This window comes from Neomonachus schauinslandi, chromosome X, assembly GCF_002201575.2.
Source record: "Neomonachus schauinslandi chromosome X, ASM220157v2, whole genome shotgun sequence".
NCBI classification, from domain to species: domain Eukaryota; kingdom Metazoa; phylum Chordata; class Mammalia; order Carnivora; family Phocidae; genus Neomonachus; species Neomonachus schauinslandi.
In genome coordinates this window covers 122,292,727-122,315,246 of record NC_058419.1, presented here as the reverse complement: position 1 = coordinate 122,315,246, position 22,520 = coordinate 122,292,727, and the positions used below count along the sequence as shown (strand labels likewise).

The window sequence follows — 22,520 nt, the reverse complement described above, 5'->3', positions numbered from 1 at the left end:
CGAATAAAAATCTGTCTTGTCTCTTACTAATGCCTTTTTTCAGTTTAATTTACAGGCACCCGATACAGAACCTAAGAGAGTACAGGAAACGTTTCTCCTCCCAGACAGCGGAATCTGGAAAACAAGCAAACTCGTCCATGGAAACTGGGTATGGACACCAAGCACAGGTAGGTTCAGTGAAAGAAAAGAAATCAAAGGGTAGTGACCATGCAGGTAATATTCAAGATAGTTGGGATTTTTTTTTTTTAATGCAATATGGGAGAGCTTGATAAATCATGTTGCAGGAGATATTAAATAATCCTGAAGCCATTGTATTTTGCTCAGTGGTTGTGAGAGACAAGAGGAGAAAGTGGTCCTGAGGCCTGGCCAGTGACGGTGGAGGCTGCTGGATCCCTGAGGCCCCTGCAGGAGCAGACTACGAGGGTACAGTGACTCTCCTCACCCCCAGAAGGTGCTCCAGCATGCCTCTACTAGGGGCGCTGGGAGTGGGAAGCTACCTAAGGAACATCCAATCACACAGAAGACAGAGGGCCCGCCACTGCTCACCTGGCCACCAATTAAGTTTAAATTTGACACAGCAATGCATGTGCTTGCTTCCCATTATTCTGGGAGGTAAAGAAATTCTTCCCAGAGAGCCAAAAATGGCAGGAGCACGTTGACAGCCCATGCCTGTCCACAGATTTTGGGGACAGAGACAGTGTATGGTAAAAAGAGGTACTGAAAGTGGTTCTTAAATTAACATGTCTCTTTGGCAAGAGGTCAGGTAAAATATATTAACTGCCCTTTTCCCACATTGAAAAGTCAACTCGGGTGATTCCTTCTGTAATTGAGAGAATGGTCTTAGTTTTACCAGGAAGACGTTATACAATTAGAATTCACCAACTATAATGCCTTTATCATTCTTTTTTTTTTTTTTTTTTACTCTTTAGGTGTATAAAGGCGTAATTTGCAGAACTTTCTTAAAAACAAAACAAAAGAGGAATAAACAAAAAACCTTGAAACTCAGTTCTTAACAAGGAAGCTAAAATAGCCCAGTAGTAACGACCATGCTTCTTGGAACGGACTTCAGGATTGACTTGTAATGAAAGTCAACCCATGTCCCGTGTCCATGACGCCATCATCCTTTTTACTTTGCACCAGAGCAGTTAAGGGAGAACTCACACACCCCGAGGACCTGGGGGTGACTCCCAGCTTGTCCCTCAACCCGCCTGGTGGCGTGGGGCCCGGCCGCTCACGCCTGCAAGGCTGCAGAAGGCACGTGCTCTCGGACCGCTGGGGCGCGGCTCACACATGCCGCAAGCCTCCTGGACACACGGCAGGCACTCAGTGAGTGCTCGTGAGTGCTGACGATGGGTGGAGGGGACTTGTTGGAGGTGGCACCATTTTTGCTTATTTTTAGCACCAAAGAATGACACATGCACAGCTTAGAAGTAATCGTTTCAGTGAGAACGTGTTTCATGCGAGCTCTCTTAGGCATCTTCTCCTGGAAAAATGGTAACTAACACTTTAACATAATTTCTTCCTTTGACACCGCTTGTTTTGTCCTCCTCTCTATTACTACTACTGTACGTAATTAATTGGATGACACCCACAGCATAATAAATTCCCGCCGGTAACTGTGAATCTCTCCAGTGACTTAATAATCATAGGAAATGCCCTTGAACTTGGCAGGCACGCCCCTCTTACGGCCGGCGCTGGATCAAAGAGAAAGCAGCGGGACATGTTCGAAGAACCTTCTCCTATTCCAACAACCCTCTTTGCAAGTGCTTCATGTATGAGGTAGAAAAAAGAATCCAAGCACAAAATTAAGGGTGTGTCCACAACAAGGAGCCTGTTCAAATCTTCCTTTAGTGTTACCACATGCAGATCACCCGACGAGAAACCCCAAAAGCCCTGACTATATTTGCCTAAGAAATATGACAAGAAAGGTTTCATTTCTACAATACAAATGCATGCATAAATAAACATGGATTAGGAACAAGGGTAATGTGTAGAACACTTTACGAGCTAAATTACTGTTAAGATATGCAGTTGCTCATTTTTCTTTGACAAGTTTAAAACAAACATTGTCAATGAGAAGAACATGGGGATATGCAGACAATATGGGAGCTCTGGAGCTCCGTGTTCACTCTGCAGCTGTGTCTTCGCTTTCCACGGTGTCATTGCAAATGGCTTCATGCAAAGCGAGTATGAGAGTGAGCGTGTGCTTTCCCTATAAACTCTATTTCCCCACAGGCTTTAAAACACGTTTGTTTGTCCCTCACAACCACTGAGCAAAATACAATGCCTTCAGGATTATTTAATGTCTCCTGCCACGTTTCCATTGATACGGTACCTTTCCAAGGAAGAACAGCTATCATGGGAAGAGACGTAGTATGTTTTCCCTTTAACGGCCTCCACCATACAAGCAGCTCATGTGCGGGCCAATATCCTAGGTAATCTTTATCAGCTCCTTCAGATCCTACTGAAAGTAGATGCCTGCAGACTCTGAATGGCTCTGGGAACCAGTGTGTCCAGTGTGGCAGCTTCACGTCACTTGTCAATCAACAGCAACGTGCACCCAACAAGGAAAATGGCTTTCCTAGCAGGAGCACTTCATCATCTGAAGGTACAGAACACTTTGGGAAGTGAGGTTCTTAGAAAAAGAAGACACGCCCATGGAATCTGTAGGAGGATGCCAAGCACGCAGGCATATCGATGTCCCGATACATGAAGCAGACACACGCTGCACCCCGGATCTGGGCTGGCAGCCCTGGAAAGGGGCTCCTCTTTCACTCCATGGCTCAGGGGCCCGGCGACTGTGGGCTCGTCCCTCATCGTACAACTGCCGTCGAGTTGGATTCAGTGATGAGATCTGAATCAGCCCAAGGGTGTGTATCGACACACCATCAACGATACTGCTATCGCTCAACGATCCCTTAGGGCGGTGATGTTATTAAAAAACATATGTTTGGTCTCGGTCACTGGCTCCTGGCATAAAAGTCCTAAAACCCTTGGAATTTCTTGAACAATCTTGGAGCTATCTTTTGTTATTCGTGATGAGCCCCGTTCGTGAGTTTCTGCTAATCAAGTGACTATCTGTGATTGCTTACATAGCTTTGGGATGGGTTCCAGAAAGACCAAGGCACACTTAGAGGGATGGCACTTCCAGCCCTAACCCCGATCTCCAGATGCAGTGACTTAATCACCATTGGGCAATGATTTAATGAATAATGCCTACGTAATGAAACCTCCAGTCAGACCCCTCAACCATGAGGTTCTCAGAGCTTCTGGGTTGAGGGACACATTGAGGAGCTGGGACAGGGGCACCGGGAGGGCACGGGAGCTCCATGCCCCCAGCCACCCATGCCTTGCCCTAAGCATCCCTTCCACCGAGCTGCTCCTGAGTTGTAGCCTTCGTAATGAATCAGAAAACACACATAAAATGTTTCCCTGAGTGCTGTGACTCATTCTAGTGCATTACTGAAACTGACAAAAGGAGCCTAAGAACCCCCCCAAATTTGTAGTTGGCCACGCAGGAAGGTGGGTGGCATGGACACCCAGTTTCGGATGACACCGGAGGCGGGGGCACCGTGTGAGACGGAGCCCTGAAGCTGGGGGTGTGCGCTGCTTCTGGCGGTTAGTGTCAGGAATGAACTGAAGTGTGCGATGGCCTGCTGGTGTCAAGGATCAGAGAGGAGCACCTGACTCACACATGTTTACTGCCTTCGCAGGGTCAGGTCAGTAAGTTGGACCCCGAGCCAAACAAAACAAAATACAACAAACACAATAACAGATCGATGAAACATGCCCCAGCCCCTCAGCTTCATTTGGAAGCAGGTTTTTGAGTAAGTCTTGTGATCTGAACTGTGCTTGTGATTTGTGTCAGAAAAGGGCAGTGTCGCATCTCTGGCTCTCTGTGGGTGAGGGGAGGAGAGAGCTAGAAAAGAACTGTCACGAAATGTTCTTCCCTGAGCTAACTCTAACCCCAAGTCCCAAAAAACAGGAACCTACAAGAACACAGGAACCCACTGTCACCCTGATGAATGCCCTCCCTGCCGCCAGCACACAAACGGCACCAAGAGAAACCATCCTCTCGACTCAGTCCCCATGTCCTTCTAGAATCTGCAGGGTACACAGTCAGACCTCAGCCCGTCCCCTCTCAAGACCGTCTCTCTGGTGTTCGGGAAACTGCAGGGGCACACAGTCTGACCTCAGCCCTCCCCCTCTCAAGACCGTCTCCCTGGTGTTCTGGAATCTGCAGGGCACACAGACCTCAGCCCGCCCCCTCTCAAGGCCGTCTCCCTCTTGCTCTGGAATCTGCATAAGCACGCAGTGGAGGCTAAGCAATCCATCCCAACGGTAACGGTGCAGGGAGGAGAATCCGAAGCAAAGCTGAACAAACACTATCCACTGGCTCTAAACAGACTTCCAGGTCGCTGGCACCCTTTGCCCCATGTCCCTGTGCGCCCTGCATGATGAAGTATTGTACACAGGCTGGAGAGGGCACTGGAGCACAAATTCCACCAGTGCCCCCGTCCTGCAGAAAAACAGAAACCTGGAAACTTCACGATAAAACCAAAGGTCACTATGAGCAAAAACCTTGCAATAACAAGATATCCCTCAACAAGCATTTGGGGGGGGGGTTTCTGTTTTTCTGCAGGACGGGGGCACTGGTGGAATTTGTGCCGCCACTTCTCCTCGCTGCTGGTCTTACCTTCTCCATGGGAGGAGGAGGAGAAAATCTCTTCGCACAGGCTAGAAATATGTCGGGATCTGGTTTTCCGTTCTTCACTTCGGGGTCATCCCCCAAAACAATGTGGTCAAACAAGCTGAAGAACTCCTTGTGTCTGCTGGTCTTCATCTCAAACGATGCACGTCCAGAGCTGGTGGCAACGGCCAAGGGCACACCATGCTTTCGCAGGTGGTGGATGAGTTTCTCCACGCCTAGGGAAGAGAAGGGAAAGCCTTCAGGGAGGTGGAGGAGGTAGAGGGCCACAAGGCCTCCTGGGGATGCCGTGCTAGCTCTGGGACCTTGACTCTCTGCCACCTATTCTCAGGAATGATCCGATCTGACACACATGACCCGAACGGGAGGGCTAGGGGCTCTGAAACACACCTACTCAAACCAAAACTCAAAAAGCAATTCAGGGCTTCCCTATAGCATTTCCCAAAGTAACAGAAGGCAATTTTACCGGAAAGAAACACTGCTTTGGGGCGCCTGGGTGGCTCAGTTGGTTAAGCGACAGCCTTCGGCTCAGGTCATGATCCTGGAGTCCCGGGATCGAGTCCCGCGTCGGGCTCCCTGCTCGGGGGAGTCTGCTTCTCCCTCTGACCCTCCCCCTCTCATGCTCTCTCTCTATCTCATTCTCTCTCTCAAATAAATAAAATCTTAAAAAAAAAAAAAAAAAAGAAACACTGCTTTGTTTGCCGGTCCTCTTTTTTAAAAGATTTTATTTATTTATTTGACAGAGAGAGACAGTGAGAGAAGGAATACAAGCAGTGGGAGTGGGAGAGGGAGAAGCAGGCCTCCCGCCAAGCAGGGAGCCTGATGCGGGGCTCGATCCCAGGACCCTGGGATCATGACCTGAGCCGAAGGCAGACGCTTAACGACTGAGCCACCCAGGCGCCCCTAAAATCTTTAAAAAAAAAAAAAAGATTATGCTGTTGGTGTTTTCTGAGAAAACTCGCCATGCTACCGAAAGCAATTCAGTCATTCGTCACTGCCAGGGAGAGGAAATCCTGAAAGGGCTTCTACCAGAAGCTGAGGACAAAGGCCAGAGCTGAAGGAGAGCTATAACACTACCTGGTAAGGGAACAGAGGATGAAACAGACCTTGCTGAATGCGGCTGAGCTACAGCAGTAACACATCACATGGAAGGAACACCTCCCACACTCTCAGTAACTGTTAAGGGTTAAGTACAGGGAACATGGAGGCGAATACCATTATTCATAGAGCCACTGGAGAGAGGGCTGGTTATCAGAAACGTGTGGAATACAACAGTACTTTCCACCTGGAAACCTTTGCCGACTATGACAGTAACGTCTAAATCCACATATAACACTAATTATCTAAAGCAATATTTTAAATAATCATATAATCATTACTGTTTTAGTAACTGCATCAGGCGATGTCCCTACTTTCTTAATTGCTACAGAAAAGACTTACACACTCATTTTTCTCAAACAGCTAAAGCTGTTCATGAAGACAACAAATACTATGAGCGTTTGACCTTTAAGAGAAATAGTCCTGAGATGTTCAAAGGAAGATTCAAAGGATCTTAACTCTGTGCCAGGACAATGTTAAAACTTAAAAAAAAAAAAAGCAAAATCTAGCACTCTGCTGGATGTGAAATTCACAGTGTCTGATATCTAATCAAGAGTTACCACGCCTACACATAAGCAGACAAATACAACGCATGTCCAGGAGAAAACAGCAATCAACAGAAATGAACAGAGACATGGCTGAGATGAAGGAATTAGCATATCATGACCTTCTAGAAGCTCTATAAACATTATAAATATGCCCACGTTAGAGACTATCATCAGAATGGAAAAAATAGAACAAAAACAAAATTGATATCCAATTACATACTATCTTCAGAAAACTTAAATATAATATTCAGGCAGGTTAAAAATAAATGGATTGAAAACCATATATTTTGTAGCTACTAATCAAAAGTAGGGTTAGCTATATTAATAGCAGAAAAGTGTGCTTTAAAACAAGGAATGACAAGTCTCAGAGATAACTAGGTACATTTCATAATGACAAGTAGGTCAATTGATCAACAAGACATAATTTTAAATGTGTATGCATCTTATAACAGAGCTTCAAAATACATAAAGCAAAAACTAATAGAACTGAATAGAGAAACACACTGAGGTTAGATGGAACAAGTAGACAGAAAGTAGAATACAGCAGACTTCAAACACACTATCAAGCAACTTAACTGAATTGACGCTTATATAACACTTCACCCAAAATAGCAGAATACAAATTATTTTCAAGTGCACCTGGAACATTCAATAAGATAGAACACGAGTCCGTGAGCTACAAAAAATTCTAAAACATTTTATAATAATTGAAATCATTCAAAATATGTTCCCTGATGATAAAAGAATTAAAATAGTTATCAATAACTGAAAGGTATGTGGGAAAAAATATTTGGACATTAAACAACACATTTCTATGTAAGACATGAGTCAAAGATGAAGTCACAAAGGGAAATTAGATAATCTTTTGTAGAGAACAAAAAGCTAACATATCAAAATTAGTGGGATGTGGCTGAAACACTGTTTAGAGGAAAACTGATGGCACTAAATGCTTATATTACAGAAGGTGGTCTAAAACCAGTAATCTAAGTTGTCCCATTAAAAACTAGAAGTAGACCAATGATTTAAGCTTTCACCCTAAGAAAGTGAGCGAAAAGAGCAAAATCAAGTTAAAGCAAATAGAAGGGAAGAAAAAAAATAAAGAGGAAATCAATGAAATTGCATAAAAGAGAATACAGAAAATCAATTAAACAAAAAGCTGGTCCTTTGAAAAGTTCGATTGGCAGACTGTTAGCCAAACTGATCAAGAAAAAAAAGAAGATCCAAATTTAACAGTGCTAATAATCAGAGGACATCTCTACAGATCCTTAAATTCATTAAAAGGATTAAAAAATATGATTATGAGCAGCTTTATGCCAATACATTTAACAGCTTAGATAAAATGGACAGACTCTTTAAAAGATACAAAGCTCACTCAAGAAGACAGTAATAACCTCAACAGCCCTATACCTTGTAAGTAATTTGTAGTTAAAAAAAAAACCTTCTCATATCTAGGATTGGATGGCCTCACTGGTGAACTTAACAAACACTTGAGAAAGAAACAACACCAATTCTGAGCAAACTTTTCAGAAAATAGGAGGGAATGTGTTCCAACTCATTTCATGAGACCAAGTATTTCTCTGATACCAGAGCTGACCAAAAGCCAGACAAGAAAACTAAAGATCCATGTATCTCACGTTAACACCTTCTTTGCACTTAAAAACAGTTTCAACCAGTACTAGTTTTCTACATAATCAGTTTCCACGAAGGTTGAATACATTAGTTGAAAGGATGAAGACGCCAAAACACTCAATTAGTTTGCAACAACCACTGATTAATATCATGGATTACATCTATTAGCTAAATTTCAATTAAAAACCTTTACCTCACTGGTGGATGGCAGGAAAGAATGCTTATGATAAAAACACAGCCAATAACAAAACTCTGTCTGGATATGGTAATTAAAAGTTAACTTTTAACTGTTAACCTTAAAAATAAAACTGACAGTCATTCTACCAGCAAAAATGGACTGACTCGGGAATAGCAGAGAATCACAATCCAGGAGAAGCGAGCTACGGCAAAACCACAGGCAAGTCCAACAAACCAAAGAGAGGGACGTTATTTTATGGAGAAGAAGGAGGAAGTTGGAGGGGTTGTTTTGAACAAAAGTCGACTGGAGAAACGCAAGAGTCCAGAATGATGATGGTTTCTCACTCGCTGAGTTGCAGGGGAGGTAGGTTTCTAATAGAAGATGCAGAGTACATCTTTCCCTATTGGGGCCTGTAATTGGTGAGTGTTTCTTGTTGAGGATTCTTCTGTTCAAACTGTAATTGATCATTCTTTCTGTGATTGACATTGAGTGGGACACCTTCACCCACCAGTCTCCCTTCTCGTATCCCACATCCACTTTAGTGAGGCTTCTCCTTATATATGTTCACAGTATCAAAATGATATGAATTTAAAACAAGATTTTCAAATTACTAGATTACACAAGAACAAACCACGATTTTAAAAAAATAATGGAGCATATTTAAACACCCAGCTCTCTCTAAAACACATGGGAAAAGAAAGTTTTGCTGAAAATGTTCTTTTGTGCTATTCATTTAAAAAAAATCAAATATAGTTTCTATCATGTTAGCTAATCCCGTCAACATTTCTAGCTCTGTGAATGTTTTGTCCTGTACCTAACGTAAGAGTAAAGTAGTATACATACACAAAAGCACAGCAACAAACCTATATGGGAGGGTGCGTACTCAACACCTGCACTGATAGGGGAATGAATCACAAATGGTTCTGTAGGACTGTTTTTTCAGTCAGCCACAGCGTACTGAGCGTCTTGAAAGTGGCTGAGACCAGTGTGAACATGAAACCCAAGAGAAGGATGTGACCACAGGCCTCTGGGTGAGACATCAGGCAAACATGCATCCTCTTCAGGCTCAATGTTATCGCCTATCAAATAGCAATGATCAGCTTTCCTCATGGAGCTGCTACATGGGAGTGCAAGCACATGGTCACGCACGTAAAATCACCTCGGTGGCTACTTGACAGGCATGACAGTAAGCCCCAAATAAAAGCTCGCCGCTGTCATGATCATCCGATAAAACCTGAGGATACAGTCACTAAGAAATCATTCAAATCTCTGGATATATAATTGGCTGACTCCATAAAAAAACTTCTGTATCCTTTAACTACTCTCTTATTCAGTCACTGCTCCTGAGAAGTAAAAGACTAAAAACATAAGTGGAGTTCTACCCTGCAGAGAAGCTGGTTAATTAATTATATAAATGAAATCCAGCTAACAGCTTCTGGCCCTTGGTGTGATGAAGTCGGTTGAAGGGAAGGGCAGAAAGACAGGTATCTCTTGCTACAAAGAACCAGCTCTCGGAGGATTAATCTACAGGGAAAGAAATACGAAATGTGAAGAATCAGCAGTCTTGATAGGAAGAATGCTTTCCTCTTACTTCATCCTAAAGACCTAAGATTGATGAGAGAGAACAGGGATGCTGACATTAAAATGGATTTGGAAAAGGAAAAATGTAGAAAAGATTGAGATCTGACATTAGTTAAGGTATTTCTCTGGAATTCATTCATTGAGTGGATATATCTGTGAACATCGTACTAACTCAGGCCGGTGTGTCCTACTAGCACGACTAGCACTTGACCCTAAACACAAAGACCTACAGTGAGGAGTTAACAATATGGGGGAGATGTAACTTATACCGAAATGTGCCTGCCATTAGGAACTATGGAGTGGGCACTGAGTGTAGATTTCTCTAGAGTTAGACCTAGGAAGATAATGTCAGTTGATGAATGCCACCAGCTACCCATAACCAGACAGACACCGATCCTGTCCTGGGACCACAGACACTCTGTAGGACTCTGCCCAGCCTAGACCTTCTACACATGCATTCTGGTGACAGTGTATGGCCAGCCCCCTCTTCACCCTGACCCACCCACGTGTAAGGGGCTTGGGTATAGTGCCTCTCCTGGAAAGTGTCTTTCACAATCACTGGGAAGGCAGACAGGCTAATACCTTGGTATTACAGATCAAAGGCCTGGGATGGAGTGTAGTGGGTTGACTGGTGGCCCCAAAAAGATATGTCCAAATTCTAACCCTTGGTCTAATGATCTTATTTGAAAAGAGGGTCTTTGTAGATATGATTAAGGATCTTGAGAAAAAAGATCATCCTGGATTTAGGGTGGGCCTTAAATGCAATGGCTAGTCTTTTAGTCTATTTGGGCCGTTAGAACACAACGCCCCCAGACTCGGTGGCTTATAAACGACAGATATTTATTTCTCAGAGTTGTGGAAGTTGGAAGTCAGGATAGAGGCACCACAGATTCCGACCTGGTGAGGCCCTTGTGGAGCACAGTCAACTTGTCACTGTGTCCTCACATGATAGAAGGGGGAGCTAGTTCTGCGGGGTCTCTTTTATAAGGGCACTAATCCCATAGGTGAGGGCTCCACCCCCATGACCTGATCACCTCCTGACACCCTACCTCCTAACACCTTCACACTGGGGGATCAAGGATTCCAGGTATGAATTTTGTGGGGGGCACAAACATTCAGACCATAGCAACTGTGTCCCCATAAGAGAAGAGGAGAGACAGAGAGACAACCCTGCGTAGACAGATGCAGAAAATGGAGAGCTGCAGCCACAAGTCGATGAATGCCTGGAGCCTTCAGAAGCTGGGAGAAAGAAGAAAGGATCCTCCCCTCAGCTTCAGGAGGGTGTATGGCCCTGCCAAGACCGGATTTTGGATTTTTGGTCTCCAGAACCGTGAGAACATAAATATCTGTTGTCGTAAGCCACCATGTTTGTGGTCACTTGTTACAGCAGCTGCAAGAAGCTAATACATGGTAGGAGACCAGAAACTGGGGCCTTGACTCTGAGAAAGAGTGAAATTCACAACACGAAGGGTGAAAATGTACTGGTGACATTGCAGAAATTGTCAGCAGACAAGGAAGGACAGCGCTCGGGAAGGGGAAGGTAAAGAAACACACAAAGGAATAAACAGATTCGAAGATGCTCTCCATTTCAGTAGGAAGAGGCCCCAGGAATGTCTCGCTACCAACTCCAAGACCCAAAGAGCTGGCAAGGGGCAGTCACTCCCCTGGGGCCAACAGCAGGGAGGCGTGGAGGGTCCTGGGAGGTGGTGGAGCAGTGGTTCTCAACAGGGGTTTTTTGACACCTCTCCTCACTCAGAGGAGATATTCGGCAGTGCCTGGACTTCAACTGGACTGATTTCTAGTCAGTGCCCGGTGATGGAAGGCCCACAGGCAGTGTGTTCATAGTCCCGGGGAGATCAACAAGTACTGACTCACCCTAGCCCTTTCAGGGCTGGATTCTAAGTCCTTCTGCCCTAAGTATGGGGACGGTGACGGAGATGACCGCACATTCTACCCTCGTGCCAGGATGCAGGATTTGAAAGACAGGCCCTTCTGAAGTGAGGACAATTCAGGTGAAGGGCTCCCCTTCCAGGAAGTGGTGCTACACTGTGGACATAGCTCAGGAGCACTGATATTTCCATCAGGCTCCTACCATATTCAGGTGGACATGACAATGATTTCCTGATCTACCATTTCATTTAAGGCTGGTTCTCAAGTGGGAAGGGGTCAGTTTTGCTCCCATCCCTGCTGGGGGACATTTGGCAATGTCTGGAGATTTTTTTTTTTTTGGTTGTCACAACTGGGAAGGGAATGCTCCTGGCATCTGGTGGGTGCAGAGCAGGGATGCTGGTCAATATCCAAACTAGAGTGCACAGGACTCCCCACCACAGAATGAGTCATGCAGACCCCAATGTCACCACTGCTGAGGCTGAGAAGCCCTGCCTTAGCATGAGAGACTCTGTCTTGGAAACTCTGGCTTCTAAGAGAAACCTGGACTGTTCCTATGTGTCCAGCATCAGAGTGTGCCTAAGGGTACGATAAGGAATAAGAAAGAACAGTGCCATCCATGTTGCTCTGGTCTAGAGTTCCCAGCCTGGAGAGGGGTCCGCATGTCAGCAAATCACAGTGTGATAATGACAGTGTTTCATGTCTGCCTCCTCCCCTTTTCTGTAACTCAACCATTGTCTGAGGTCATGCTGACCTGGTATGCGCCCCAGTTTCCCAGCTCCTGTGCTTTCACTTTTGTGCACGGCAGACAGAATGCCCTGTCTGAAAGCCGGATCATTTATAAAATAGGATGGGGTGGGATGTCCCCATCACATGGTTCCAGGCAAGAGAAAGTCACTGGTATGGACTGGAGCCCCCCTGAAATTCCCATGTTATAGCCTTAAGACCCAATGGGGTGGTGCTGAATGTGGAGACTTTGGGAGGTGATTGGGGTTATATGAGGCCATGAGGTGGAGCCCCCTAATGAGATCGGTGCCCTTATAAGAAGAGGAAGACACACCTCACTAGAACCTCACCATGTTGGTACCCAGACCTTGTACTTCCAACCTCTAGAACAGTGAGAAATACATGTCTTTGATTTACACCACCCAGACCATAGCATTTTGGCATGGCAGCTCGCGCTGAGACGCAAAGGTGAAAACGTTATGCTCAGGCTACACCCTCGAGTCTTAGAAGATACTGGATACAGTTAATGTCTTTCCTGTATTAAACTGGACAGAGGAAGAGAGTTCCCCTCATTTCTATGGCTCAGATGCACATCCCCAGGTGACCCAAAGCAATAGGCCTCTCACACATGACGTTTACAACCTTGTCACCCCACAATGAAGCCCACTAAGCAACTAGGCCTACACAGAGGACTCCCAATCAGGATTCTGGGGTATACAGAGTATACTCCCCAAAATTCATGTCTACCCAGAACCTTACAATGTGACCCTATTTGGAAATACGGTCTTTGCAGGTGTAATTGGTTAAGAATCTGGAGATGAAGTCATCTTGGATTTATAGGGTGAGCCCTAAGTCCAACAACTGGTGTCCTTATAAGGAGAGGATGCAGAAATGTGGGGAAGAAAGCCACGTGAAGAGAGGCAGAGATGGGAGGGACGCAGCCACAAGCCAAGGGATGCCTGGCGCCCCAGAATTTGGAAGAGGCAGGAAGGACCTTCCCCTAGTGCTGGCTTGGGGCACAAGTGGGAGCCTTCCACAAGGGAAAGCTATCATCTGGAGTAGGCCTTTTCCTTGGTGGGCCTTGAAACGCTGGTGTTTGCATCTTTGTCATGAGGTGACTCATGTCTCCAGAGAAGAGCGTTCCAGGATCTTGCTGGTTGTTGAGGTAAAGGGCCTTCAGCGGGCAAATGTTCCCTTCATCCCCAATGTTCTCTGCATCTTCCGGGAGCCTTCTTATTTGACATTTGAAGCCTCTCTGGTTCAGCGTATGGAAGAGAATCCTGTGTTCTGCCTGGGGTGGGAAAGGATGGCATCTTGGATGCACAAAATGGGGCAGAGGACCCAGGGGTCCAGCTCCCTCGCATCCAGGATTTCTACCCGCCCTGCAGTGCTGTTTGCCCTGTTTCATCCTGCCTTCTGTGAAACACGCATCCAGCCTGCCGCCTCTTTTTAAATGCAAAAAGAGTCAAAAGAAGAATATTTTGTGACACATGAAAATGATCTGAGATTCAAATTTCAATGTCCACACAGAAAGCTTTGTGGGAGCATAGCCACAACCCATTCACATCTGTGTGGACTGTGGCTGCTTTCAGCTCAAAAGGTAGAGAAGTCAGTAGTTGAGACAAATGCCGTGCATGGTCTACAAAGCCAAAAAAGCAGAAAAAAGTTTGCCGACCTCTGCTACATGGCAAACAGACCTTGTGCATGCACCAGAGAAAACACATCGGAAGTGACGGACAAATAAGAGGTAAATTTCATCGTGACAGAAGCCAGCCAGGCATTGGGATCTAAGTCTTCTGCCTCTTAGCCAGGGATGCTAGTGAGAAGTATCGCAGTTAACACGGATTCTTCCAGAGGCCTTAGCGGGGAATTACCATTCTAGAAAATGAATCCACAACCCCAGTGCTTTCTTCCGTCATACACTTAACTATTTGTTAATTATGCTAAAATTACTGGAGCATTATCAGAGCAAACTCAAAGTAATGTTGAGAATTTAAATATTTACAGGATGTACATATTGTATACACCGCATAATAAAATGTGATATCTAATGGGGAAATACACAGCACACAGGTATATTCATGTTTAGCGATGGCTAATGTTCAACTCCTGTACTATGCAGTTCAGTCTCGCTTTGGATATGGGATAATTTCCCATATAGAATAGTTTATTCGTCAAAGGTCCACCATTTCAATGCAACTGAAAAGGGGCAGAATTTTTAAATCTGCAAAATATTTTCTTCATCTTATGAAATTTAGTCTGTAGAAATCCCGAATGAGCAAAAATTGTGTATAAAAATCAAATCACTCTGATATACAAACATGTTTGAAATCTCCTTATTAAATTGCCATTTCAATAGACTGTGCATAGACAAAGAAAATCAGTCAAATAAGATTCATATGACCCAGAGAGTATCTGAGTTGGAAGTTGCACATTATTTTCTGAAGTGTGGGACATTCAGAAGATGACCATTTCCAGCAAATTAGTGACCCTTTGATCACATGCACTGTTCTGCAGCTAGAATGTCAACTCACAAAGCTGCTGGTTTCCACACGAGAAGATCCTTTGCTCCAGGAGGATCTGGAGACATCCCAGAGGTCCTGCCCTCTGCCCTCCGAGTCAGCCCCAAGCCCCATCCCGCCTCGGCACACGGTCATCTCTTCCGTCCAAGTGATAAATGTTGCCCTTCGTAACTTCTGACATCACCTGGAAGACTCAGAATCAGCTATCTCTGCTTCCCAAACTGAGTAAAGGCCACTGTTCTGTGTCACGTAAAGGATCAGACAACAGGAGAGCAAGTCTTGTCCTTGCTCCATTTCTTCTGTCCAAAAGAAATGGCCCTGAGTGGTTGTCAAATGCACTAGGAGCCTCCACTGAACAGACGTGACGACCCGGAGCCCTGTCCTTACACAGTGACAGGGATCGTTACGGAGACTCTTCAACAGGTGTGGCTGGTTGTCAGTAGTGAATGGGGAACACAAGGGAACACGTGGTAGTCTATTCTTTGACACCTGACTGGAGTACGTGGGCCTCCTAGGTTTGCACAGATTCTAGAAAGACTAAGACACTCTTTAAAAAAGCATACCGAATTTCAATGTTTCCTTCCCTCTGTTTCGTTAATATTTGAAGAGAGTGGCCAATTACCGTTGAGCCTTCAACAACGCAGAGGTGGAGGTGCTGAGCCTCACACAGTTAAAAACACATGCATAACGGCGCCTGGGTGGCTCAGGAGGTTAAGCGTCTGCCTTTGGCTCAGATCATAATCCTGGGGTCCTGGGATCGAGTCCAGCATCGGGCTCCCTGCTCAGTGGGGAGTCCACTTCTCCCTCTTCCTCTGCTCCTCCCTCCCCCCGCCAACTCATTCTCTCTCTCTCTCCCAAATAAATAAAATCTTTAGAAAAAAAAAATGCAAACGTAACTCTGACTCTCCCCAAAATTAACTACCAATAACAAGCAGTCAATCAACACATATTTTGTGTGTGATGTGTATTATATACTGTGTTCTTACAATAAAGTAAGCTGGAGAAAAGAAAATGTGACTAAGAAAATCATAAAAAATACATTTACCGTACGGTACTGCAATACAGAAAAAAAAATCTGCATCTAAGTGGACCCGTGCAGGTCAAGGGTCAACTGTATTTCAAAACACTGACAATTCTGGAGAAAAACTTCATTCTGTGCCTTTGTTTATTTGACTGAAAGTTGCTTAAAGTGTTAATTTTATTTACTATGAATCACTTTTAAGCTTGCTGCTTCTAAGGATTTGTCACTCAAAATCAATGTACAAAACAGCTATTTAAATAGACTTTTATTTATAGCCCAAGAGAAAAATATCACAGGAAATGCTGATAGCTCACTGAATCTCAGTGAGTCTCTCTTATAGCTCTGAATAATAAGATAAAACTCTTGAAGTTCACTTGCCCAAGGAAGTACTAGGAACATTACAAAACCAAGCCTAAAATAACGCATCTGGTTCACCGCAGACGAAGCCGCCGAACTCCATGTTCACCATCACAGTCGTGTGCTAACAGCCTGCAAGTGCACAGGCCGAGAGCTCACTGTTAATGCTTCTCTGAAGCCGCGGTCCACCCTCATCGATACAACACGAGCCCAGTGCTGCCGACATCACCGAAGGGGAGTAAAGCTGCGGATGATACGAACGTACAGGACAGACTTGGGTTTCCAACGTGTGCACACGTACGTGGTAATGGAAAAGAAACATGACGACCACTTTCCAAATCGCTCCCATCAGCACTGGATTCCTTTTGCCTGCCTCATGCATCCAAAAATGTGACCAAAATAACAGCAGACCCTACCCCGGCGATCCCTGAATAATCTGAAAGTGATTTGCCCCATTTGCAGGGAGCACAATATTAATATATGATCGTTTCCATCACTGACTATTTTTTCTTGCTGGCACTTTGCACGAGTTTCAACTGTGTGGCCGGAATTTGTGTTGTGATGTTTGTGTTGATGCCCTTTTCCGTGAATCATTTCGAATATGAAATTCTTGCCATTAGAGTCTGTGCTCCGAGGAATCGCTGAGAGAGGGAGGAATAAGGAATAAAGTGCTTCCATGCGTTTTTCTGTGTCTGTTCTGCTGGGGAGAGATGCAGAGAAAGGCACCAGGTCTGGAAGGTGATGCAGGAACCATTGGCTGAGGGGTGCCCGCTTTCAACCGGTGAGCCGGCAAAGAAGTACCCAGTGCTGTGTGTGCTTAAGAGTTCATCTGACTGTGTCCCTGACACTGGGACCCACTCAGCACCGGGTGGGTGCTCAGGTGCACACGAAGGAAGGGTTTCTGCCCAAATGCAGTGTGTAATGCCGCCTGGGGCTGAGGAGACATGCGAATTTGTCACATTCATGTGAACATCCTCTGTAGTATACCATCACCACGTCTTTCCACGTCGCCTGTCCAGGAATTTTACCAAAAATACAACTACGTCCTCCTCCCAAGGCTTCTGGCAGTTTAGAAAAGAAACTTAATTTTTCTTTATTGTGGTAAAGTACATGTGACATAAAATTAACTGTATTTATTTATTTTTTGAAAGATTTTATTTGTCAGAGAGCAAGCACAAGCAGGGGGAGGGGCAGACAGAGGGAGAAGCAGACCCCCTGCTGAGCAGGGAGCCCGATGTGGGACTCGATCTCAGGACCCTGGGATCACGACTTGAGCCGAAGGTACATGCTTCACCAACTGAGCCACCCAGGCGTCCCTAAATTAACTGTATTTAAGTGAACAGTGCAGTGGCATTTAGTACATTCTCATTTTTGTGTAATGGACACCATTAGCTAGTTCCAGGAACTTCACATTCCCAAACTGAAATGCTGTCCCCGTTAAACGCTAACGCCCCACTCCCCCTGCCCGAGGCCGTGGCGCCCACACTCCTACTTTCTGTCTCTATGAATGGCATGACTCTCCGTGCCTCCGGGGGTGGAATCATCCAGAGTCTGTCCTTTTGCGACTGGCTCAGTGCACTCGGCATCATGCCCTCAAGGTTCCCCTGTGTCGTAGCAGGTGTCAGAACGTCCTTCCTTGTTAAGGCTGAAGAGTATCCCCTTGTATGCATCTACAACCTCCTGTTTATCCGTTCATCCATCAATGGACCTGGGGTTGCTTCTGCCTTTTGCTGTTACGAATAGTTGCTTTCAATTCTTTAAATGAGCTATGTGATTTTTTTTACGAATAGTTGCTTTCAATTCTTTAAACGAGCTATGTGATTTTTTACATCATCAAACCCCAGTGGACGTGTTCTGCCTGTTGTGCACCGTATCTCTGAAACAAGGCTGTGTGCCTTTCCCAGATGCAAAACTAACAACATATGCCCCCATCCTGTCTGTGCACACATGGCATCCCCATCACCGCGGTCAGTGTGCCAGAAAGCAGCTGTGCAGGTGGGGGCAAGCTGGGCAGCCTTCTAGGACCTGGCCACGCCCCAGTACAACACGTCAGTCCGCACGCCCAGCAGGTGCCACCCACTCCCAACTCTGCTCCTCTGTGCAGAGCACCTGCTCCGAATGCACCCAGAGCCTCTCTGGGGCCTCGAAGCTCTTCTCCCGCCCCGGTCTCTTGGCTCCGTCCCTGAGAACCCTTTACCTGCTCATTTTCTCTCTTCCGGAGTTGACAAGTCTTTGAGGCAAGGATTTCTTTTATCCGTTATCTTATCCTTCCAAGTACTTAAAAATCCACGGCAAAACCACCACACATTTAAAAACAGACATTGATATTCTTCTTTTTTTTTTTTTTAAGATTTTATTTATTTATTTGTCAGAGAGAGAGACCAAGATTGATCGCACAAGCAGGGGGAGCTCCAGGCAGAAGGAGAAGCAGGGTCACCATTGAGCAGGGAGCCCAATGCAGGACTCGATCCCAGGACCCTGGGATCATGACCTGAGCCGAAGGCAGAGACTTAACCAGGTGAGCCACCCAGGCGTCCCAGAAATTGTAATTATTTGAGAAAAACATTTATGTCCACAAGCATGTAATATCTAGGATCCTAGAGAGAAAAGACATGTGTCTTATTTGGCTTAGTCTACAATGTCTCCATCATAATTTAGTAAATAACAATGAAAGCAATTAGCAGTCTTTGAACATGGAAATTTTTAACCCAGAAAAAGAAATTACGTCCATATACAACATCAAATAAGCTGGCTTTTTTTTTTTTTTAAAGATTTTATTTATTTATTTGACAGAGAGAGACACAGCGAGAGAGGGAACACAAGCAGGTGGAGAGGGAGAGGGAGAAGCAGGCTCCCCACGGAGCAGGGAGCCCGATGCAGGACTCGATCCCAGGACCCTGGGATCATGACCTGAGCTGAAGGCAGTCGCTTAACCAACTGAGCCACTCAGGCGCCCAAGCTGGCATTTTTAAGGAAAGGGGGAGAAGAACTTCCGAGCTTTGCCAGTTACATGTGACCAGCAAATAGTCTGTTCCTATGGCTTCTTCCCACGCCCTGCAATCCTGAATTTTCCTGCGTATGTGCCCGAGTCTGTTTCTTAAAGAGAAAAGCAGCACGGGATAAGCTGAATGGACTATCTTGGCTGTTAGCTTATGGTTTTCCTTGTCACTTGTCACGTGTGTCCTGTAACTGTGCAATGCTCAACGAGTGCAGCGGGCGAAGTGAAACCGAGGGGGCTCCCAGCAGCCTGGAAGGCTTCTCCAGGGGTGAAGCACCGGCAAAGCACCCCTGTGCTAGAGCAGACGCCGGGAACGTCAACTTGAAAGGCCAGGTGCTTGAGCAGGTAGGATTGTCTGCGTGGGTTCTGCATGCATTTGTAAAGGACAGCATCCCAGGGCAGGCTGTAGGTGTTTACGTTATTTTGGGAGGCCCACCTCTTCGCCGTGAGGCCGCTGCCACACGGTCAGAGCAACACCGTGCCGCGGCCAGACCCCGGCATTCCGGACGGCGTGCCAGGCCCTGAGGCCACCGGCCAGTGTCGGGGCAAGAAGCGGAAATCCCACAGGCCCCGAGGCCGGCCTGTGCGCCAGGCAGACGCTGTGCGTGACCAGAGGCAGACTCGCACTCACGCCTGTGAGGCCACGGAGGCCCCGTCGCCGGCCCGGCCTTGAGGCCCCGTGGCGAACGTCGCTATCCTGGAGGCTGCCGGGGAAGAGCGGCTCGCCCGGCGCCACCGCACACCCATGTGCTTCCTTCCAGCGCAGGCACACGGAGCGTGTTCGGGGGCTTCTGGGGTTTCCCGGGCTCCGTGTCTGTGAGACACGCAGACCCCATAACGGGCACGGAACCTGCTGATGTCTTCTTCAAACTGCACTCAGCATCAGAGTCGACGACACTGATTGTGGCTTGTTCCCAAGAAGGGACAGTTTCCATAATGACCGTCCTTTCACTCCTACGGTGATAAATTCCACGTGTGAAAAACCATCCTGAGACTCCCCTTCCGTCCTCACCTGCTGTCAGGCAGTGATTTAAGACTCTTCACCACTGCAATCCTATAGCCTCAACGTTCAAGTACCGACTCCTCGTTGAGTTCCAGCCCTGGTTTTCAAGGTGAGTATTAATTTGTGCCAACATCACGGGACACTGGGCCAGGGACATTTCTGACTCCACTGAGACTTTCTGACTCCACCTGAGTGAGTCCGTCCATCCCGGTCTCCTCCTAGCCCAGCTCGCCCATGCCCCCATCATCATGTGCCATAAACCCACAGGGACGCCCCCCCCACCCCCCAGCATGGTTTCAGCCTGGCACAACTCATCTTCAAACATCCCGGTGGTTTCCCACCCTGGGAAGCAGCAAACACAGGAGCTCGGCACCAAGGACCTTCCCTAAGCGAGCTGAGAGCCTGCCTATTCGTCAGGCACACAAACGATGAGAGGCCTGGCTTCCGCCCGTCACAGAAGCAAGTTCCTTTGCTGCCTGACATCCTCCACGTCCGCTCCTTTCCATCTGAACGGCCGTGTCCTCCCTGCTCACCTGCCCATGCCTTCTACGTTGTCCTCAGTTTACCCCAACTTCTAGCACCTGCCAAAAAGCTCGCACTGCTCCAGGAATAAGGTGCCTTATTTTATTTTCGTCTACGTCCTGTCTTGAACTTGTTTTTGGCGTGAACTATGCTGCTGTGGGCTTTCCTTCGCATGGCTGTGCACGTCCCTCGGACTGACTACACACGCCATGGGGAAGGGTCCCCCTGAGCACCCGCTCAGCACTAGACGCACTGAAGGGCTCAGGGAGGAAAGACGAAAGTTATAGGATGGCGCCAAGGGGCCGAACGCCTTCTTGCGCAGCTGTGCGGTGGGGAGCATGTGCAGAAGAGGAGGGAGGCTGCTAACACCCCTGCTGATGGCCTCCAGGGGCTAAGGCTGTAAGAGACACAAACAAGGAAGACAGCAGGGAAAGAAAAGGCGCACACTTAGCATTGGACGGAAGGCCGCAGGATGAGACAGGCTAGCACACGAGATGGAACGGACGCGGGGAGCCATGGGACGAGGGCCCCACGGTGCTGAGTCGTGCCCGCTACATGGGTGGGCGGTGCTTGTCCTTGCGGCTGAGCAGAGATGGAGAAGAGCATGACGCACTTCTTGCCCCGGTGAGGACCGGATGCGGCCTGGGGAAGGCCCCCCCCACGCCCCGCTGCATATGCCGCAGCAATAATCCACTGTGGAAATGGACCTGCGCTTTCCTGGGGGGACCTGAGCCCCAGGAGCACTCAGAGAGCTCGGTGGGAGAGTGGGGACTGACCCCACACACACATATACCCCAACCTCAGAGGCCACGACACCTGCCGGCTCCCCTCCCTCGGCCGCCCCTCCCTGCGGACAAGGCGTGGGCGCCCCACTGTTGGCTGTCCAGGGGACCAGGGTTCTAGCTTGTCATCTCTGTCTGTCCCTCTGGGTGATCTCCTGGGAGCGAGGAGGCAGGGGGCCCAGAGGGGCCCGAGTGGGAGGGAGCAGTGCGGGGCTGACCACCATGCACCCACCTGGCCTTGTCACACTCCTGTGAACTGACCCAGAGCCAGGCCCTAGGCTTTGCCTTGGGAAATCCCACAGCCAGTGGAAGAACAGAACAGGGAAGCCTTCTGGAGGAGTCCATAGCATGAAAGGTACCTCTTTCTTGTTACTGGCCTTCTAAGCCAAATTACGCTAAGTTATGCCAAAACATATTATTGCATTGATCCCGAAGAATCCGTGGATGAAGGAAATGGTCGAAAACACAACGTAGCTAACCAACACCTTTCATGAGGAATGTTGTTAAAAAGGTTTTCCTACATGCCAAGTCAAGGACTTTCCTTCTGTAACCCAACATACATTTCAGTGTGTGAAACCATACCTGTTAAAGCCCCAGAAAACTGACGATAGATGAACCACATTTGTATAGTTTTCTCCAATTTTGCCACAATTTAAAAGAGCTCTGTTTTCATAAAATAAACCCTTCACTAACAGATGGTTTCCATTTGCCTATGAAGTCACATACAAAATGCCTACAGAACACACTGCTCCCAAGTATTTCCTGCCAGTGACATTCATGGCACACGGCTTCAAGAGGAGAGACTTTCTATACAACTGAACGATGCAGCCCTACTGATTTGAGTCCCTCACTTCTGTCGCTGTCTCCAAGCCCCGGGATCAGCCCTATTCTCCAGGCAGGCAGGGCACACCCCGCATCATACTCAGGAGCTCCTGCCCCTGGTGATGGTCCAGGCAAGGA

The 22,520-nt window shown here is 46.9% G+C and overlaps 1 protein-coding gene across 1 annotated transcript in view; it reads right to left on the bottom strand.

The window, feature by feature from the left end:
• LOC110572270 (pseudouridine 5'-phosphatase) overlaps nucleotides 1-22,520 on the bottom strand; it is a 77,260-nt gene that overhangs the window by 12,883 nt on the left and 41,857 nt on the right. The window contains exon 3 of the mRNA XM_021680890.1: nucleotides 4,697-4,926. Within this exon, the coding sequence (XP_021536565.1) occupies nucleotides 4,697-4,926 (230 nt within the window). The remainder of the gene's footprint in view (nucleotides 1-4,696; nucleotides 4,927-22,520) is intronic.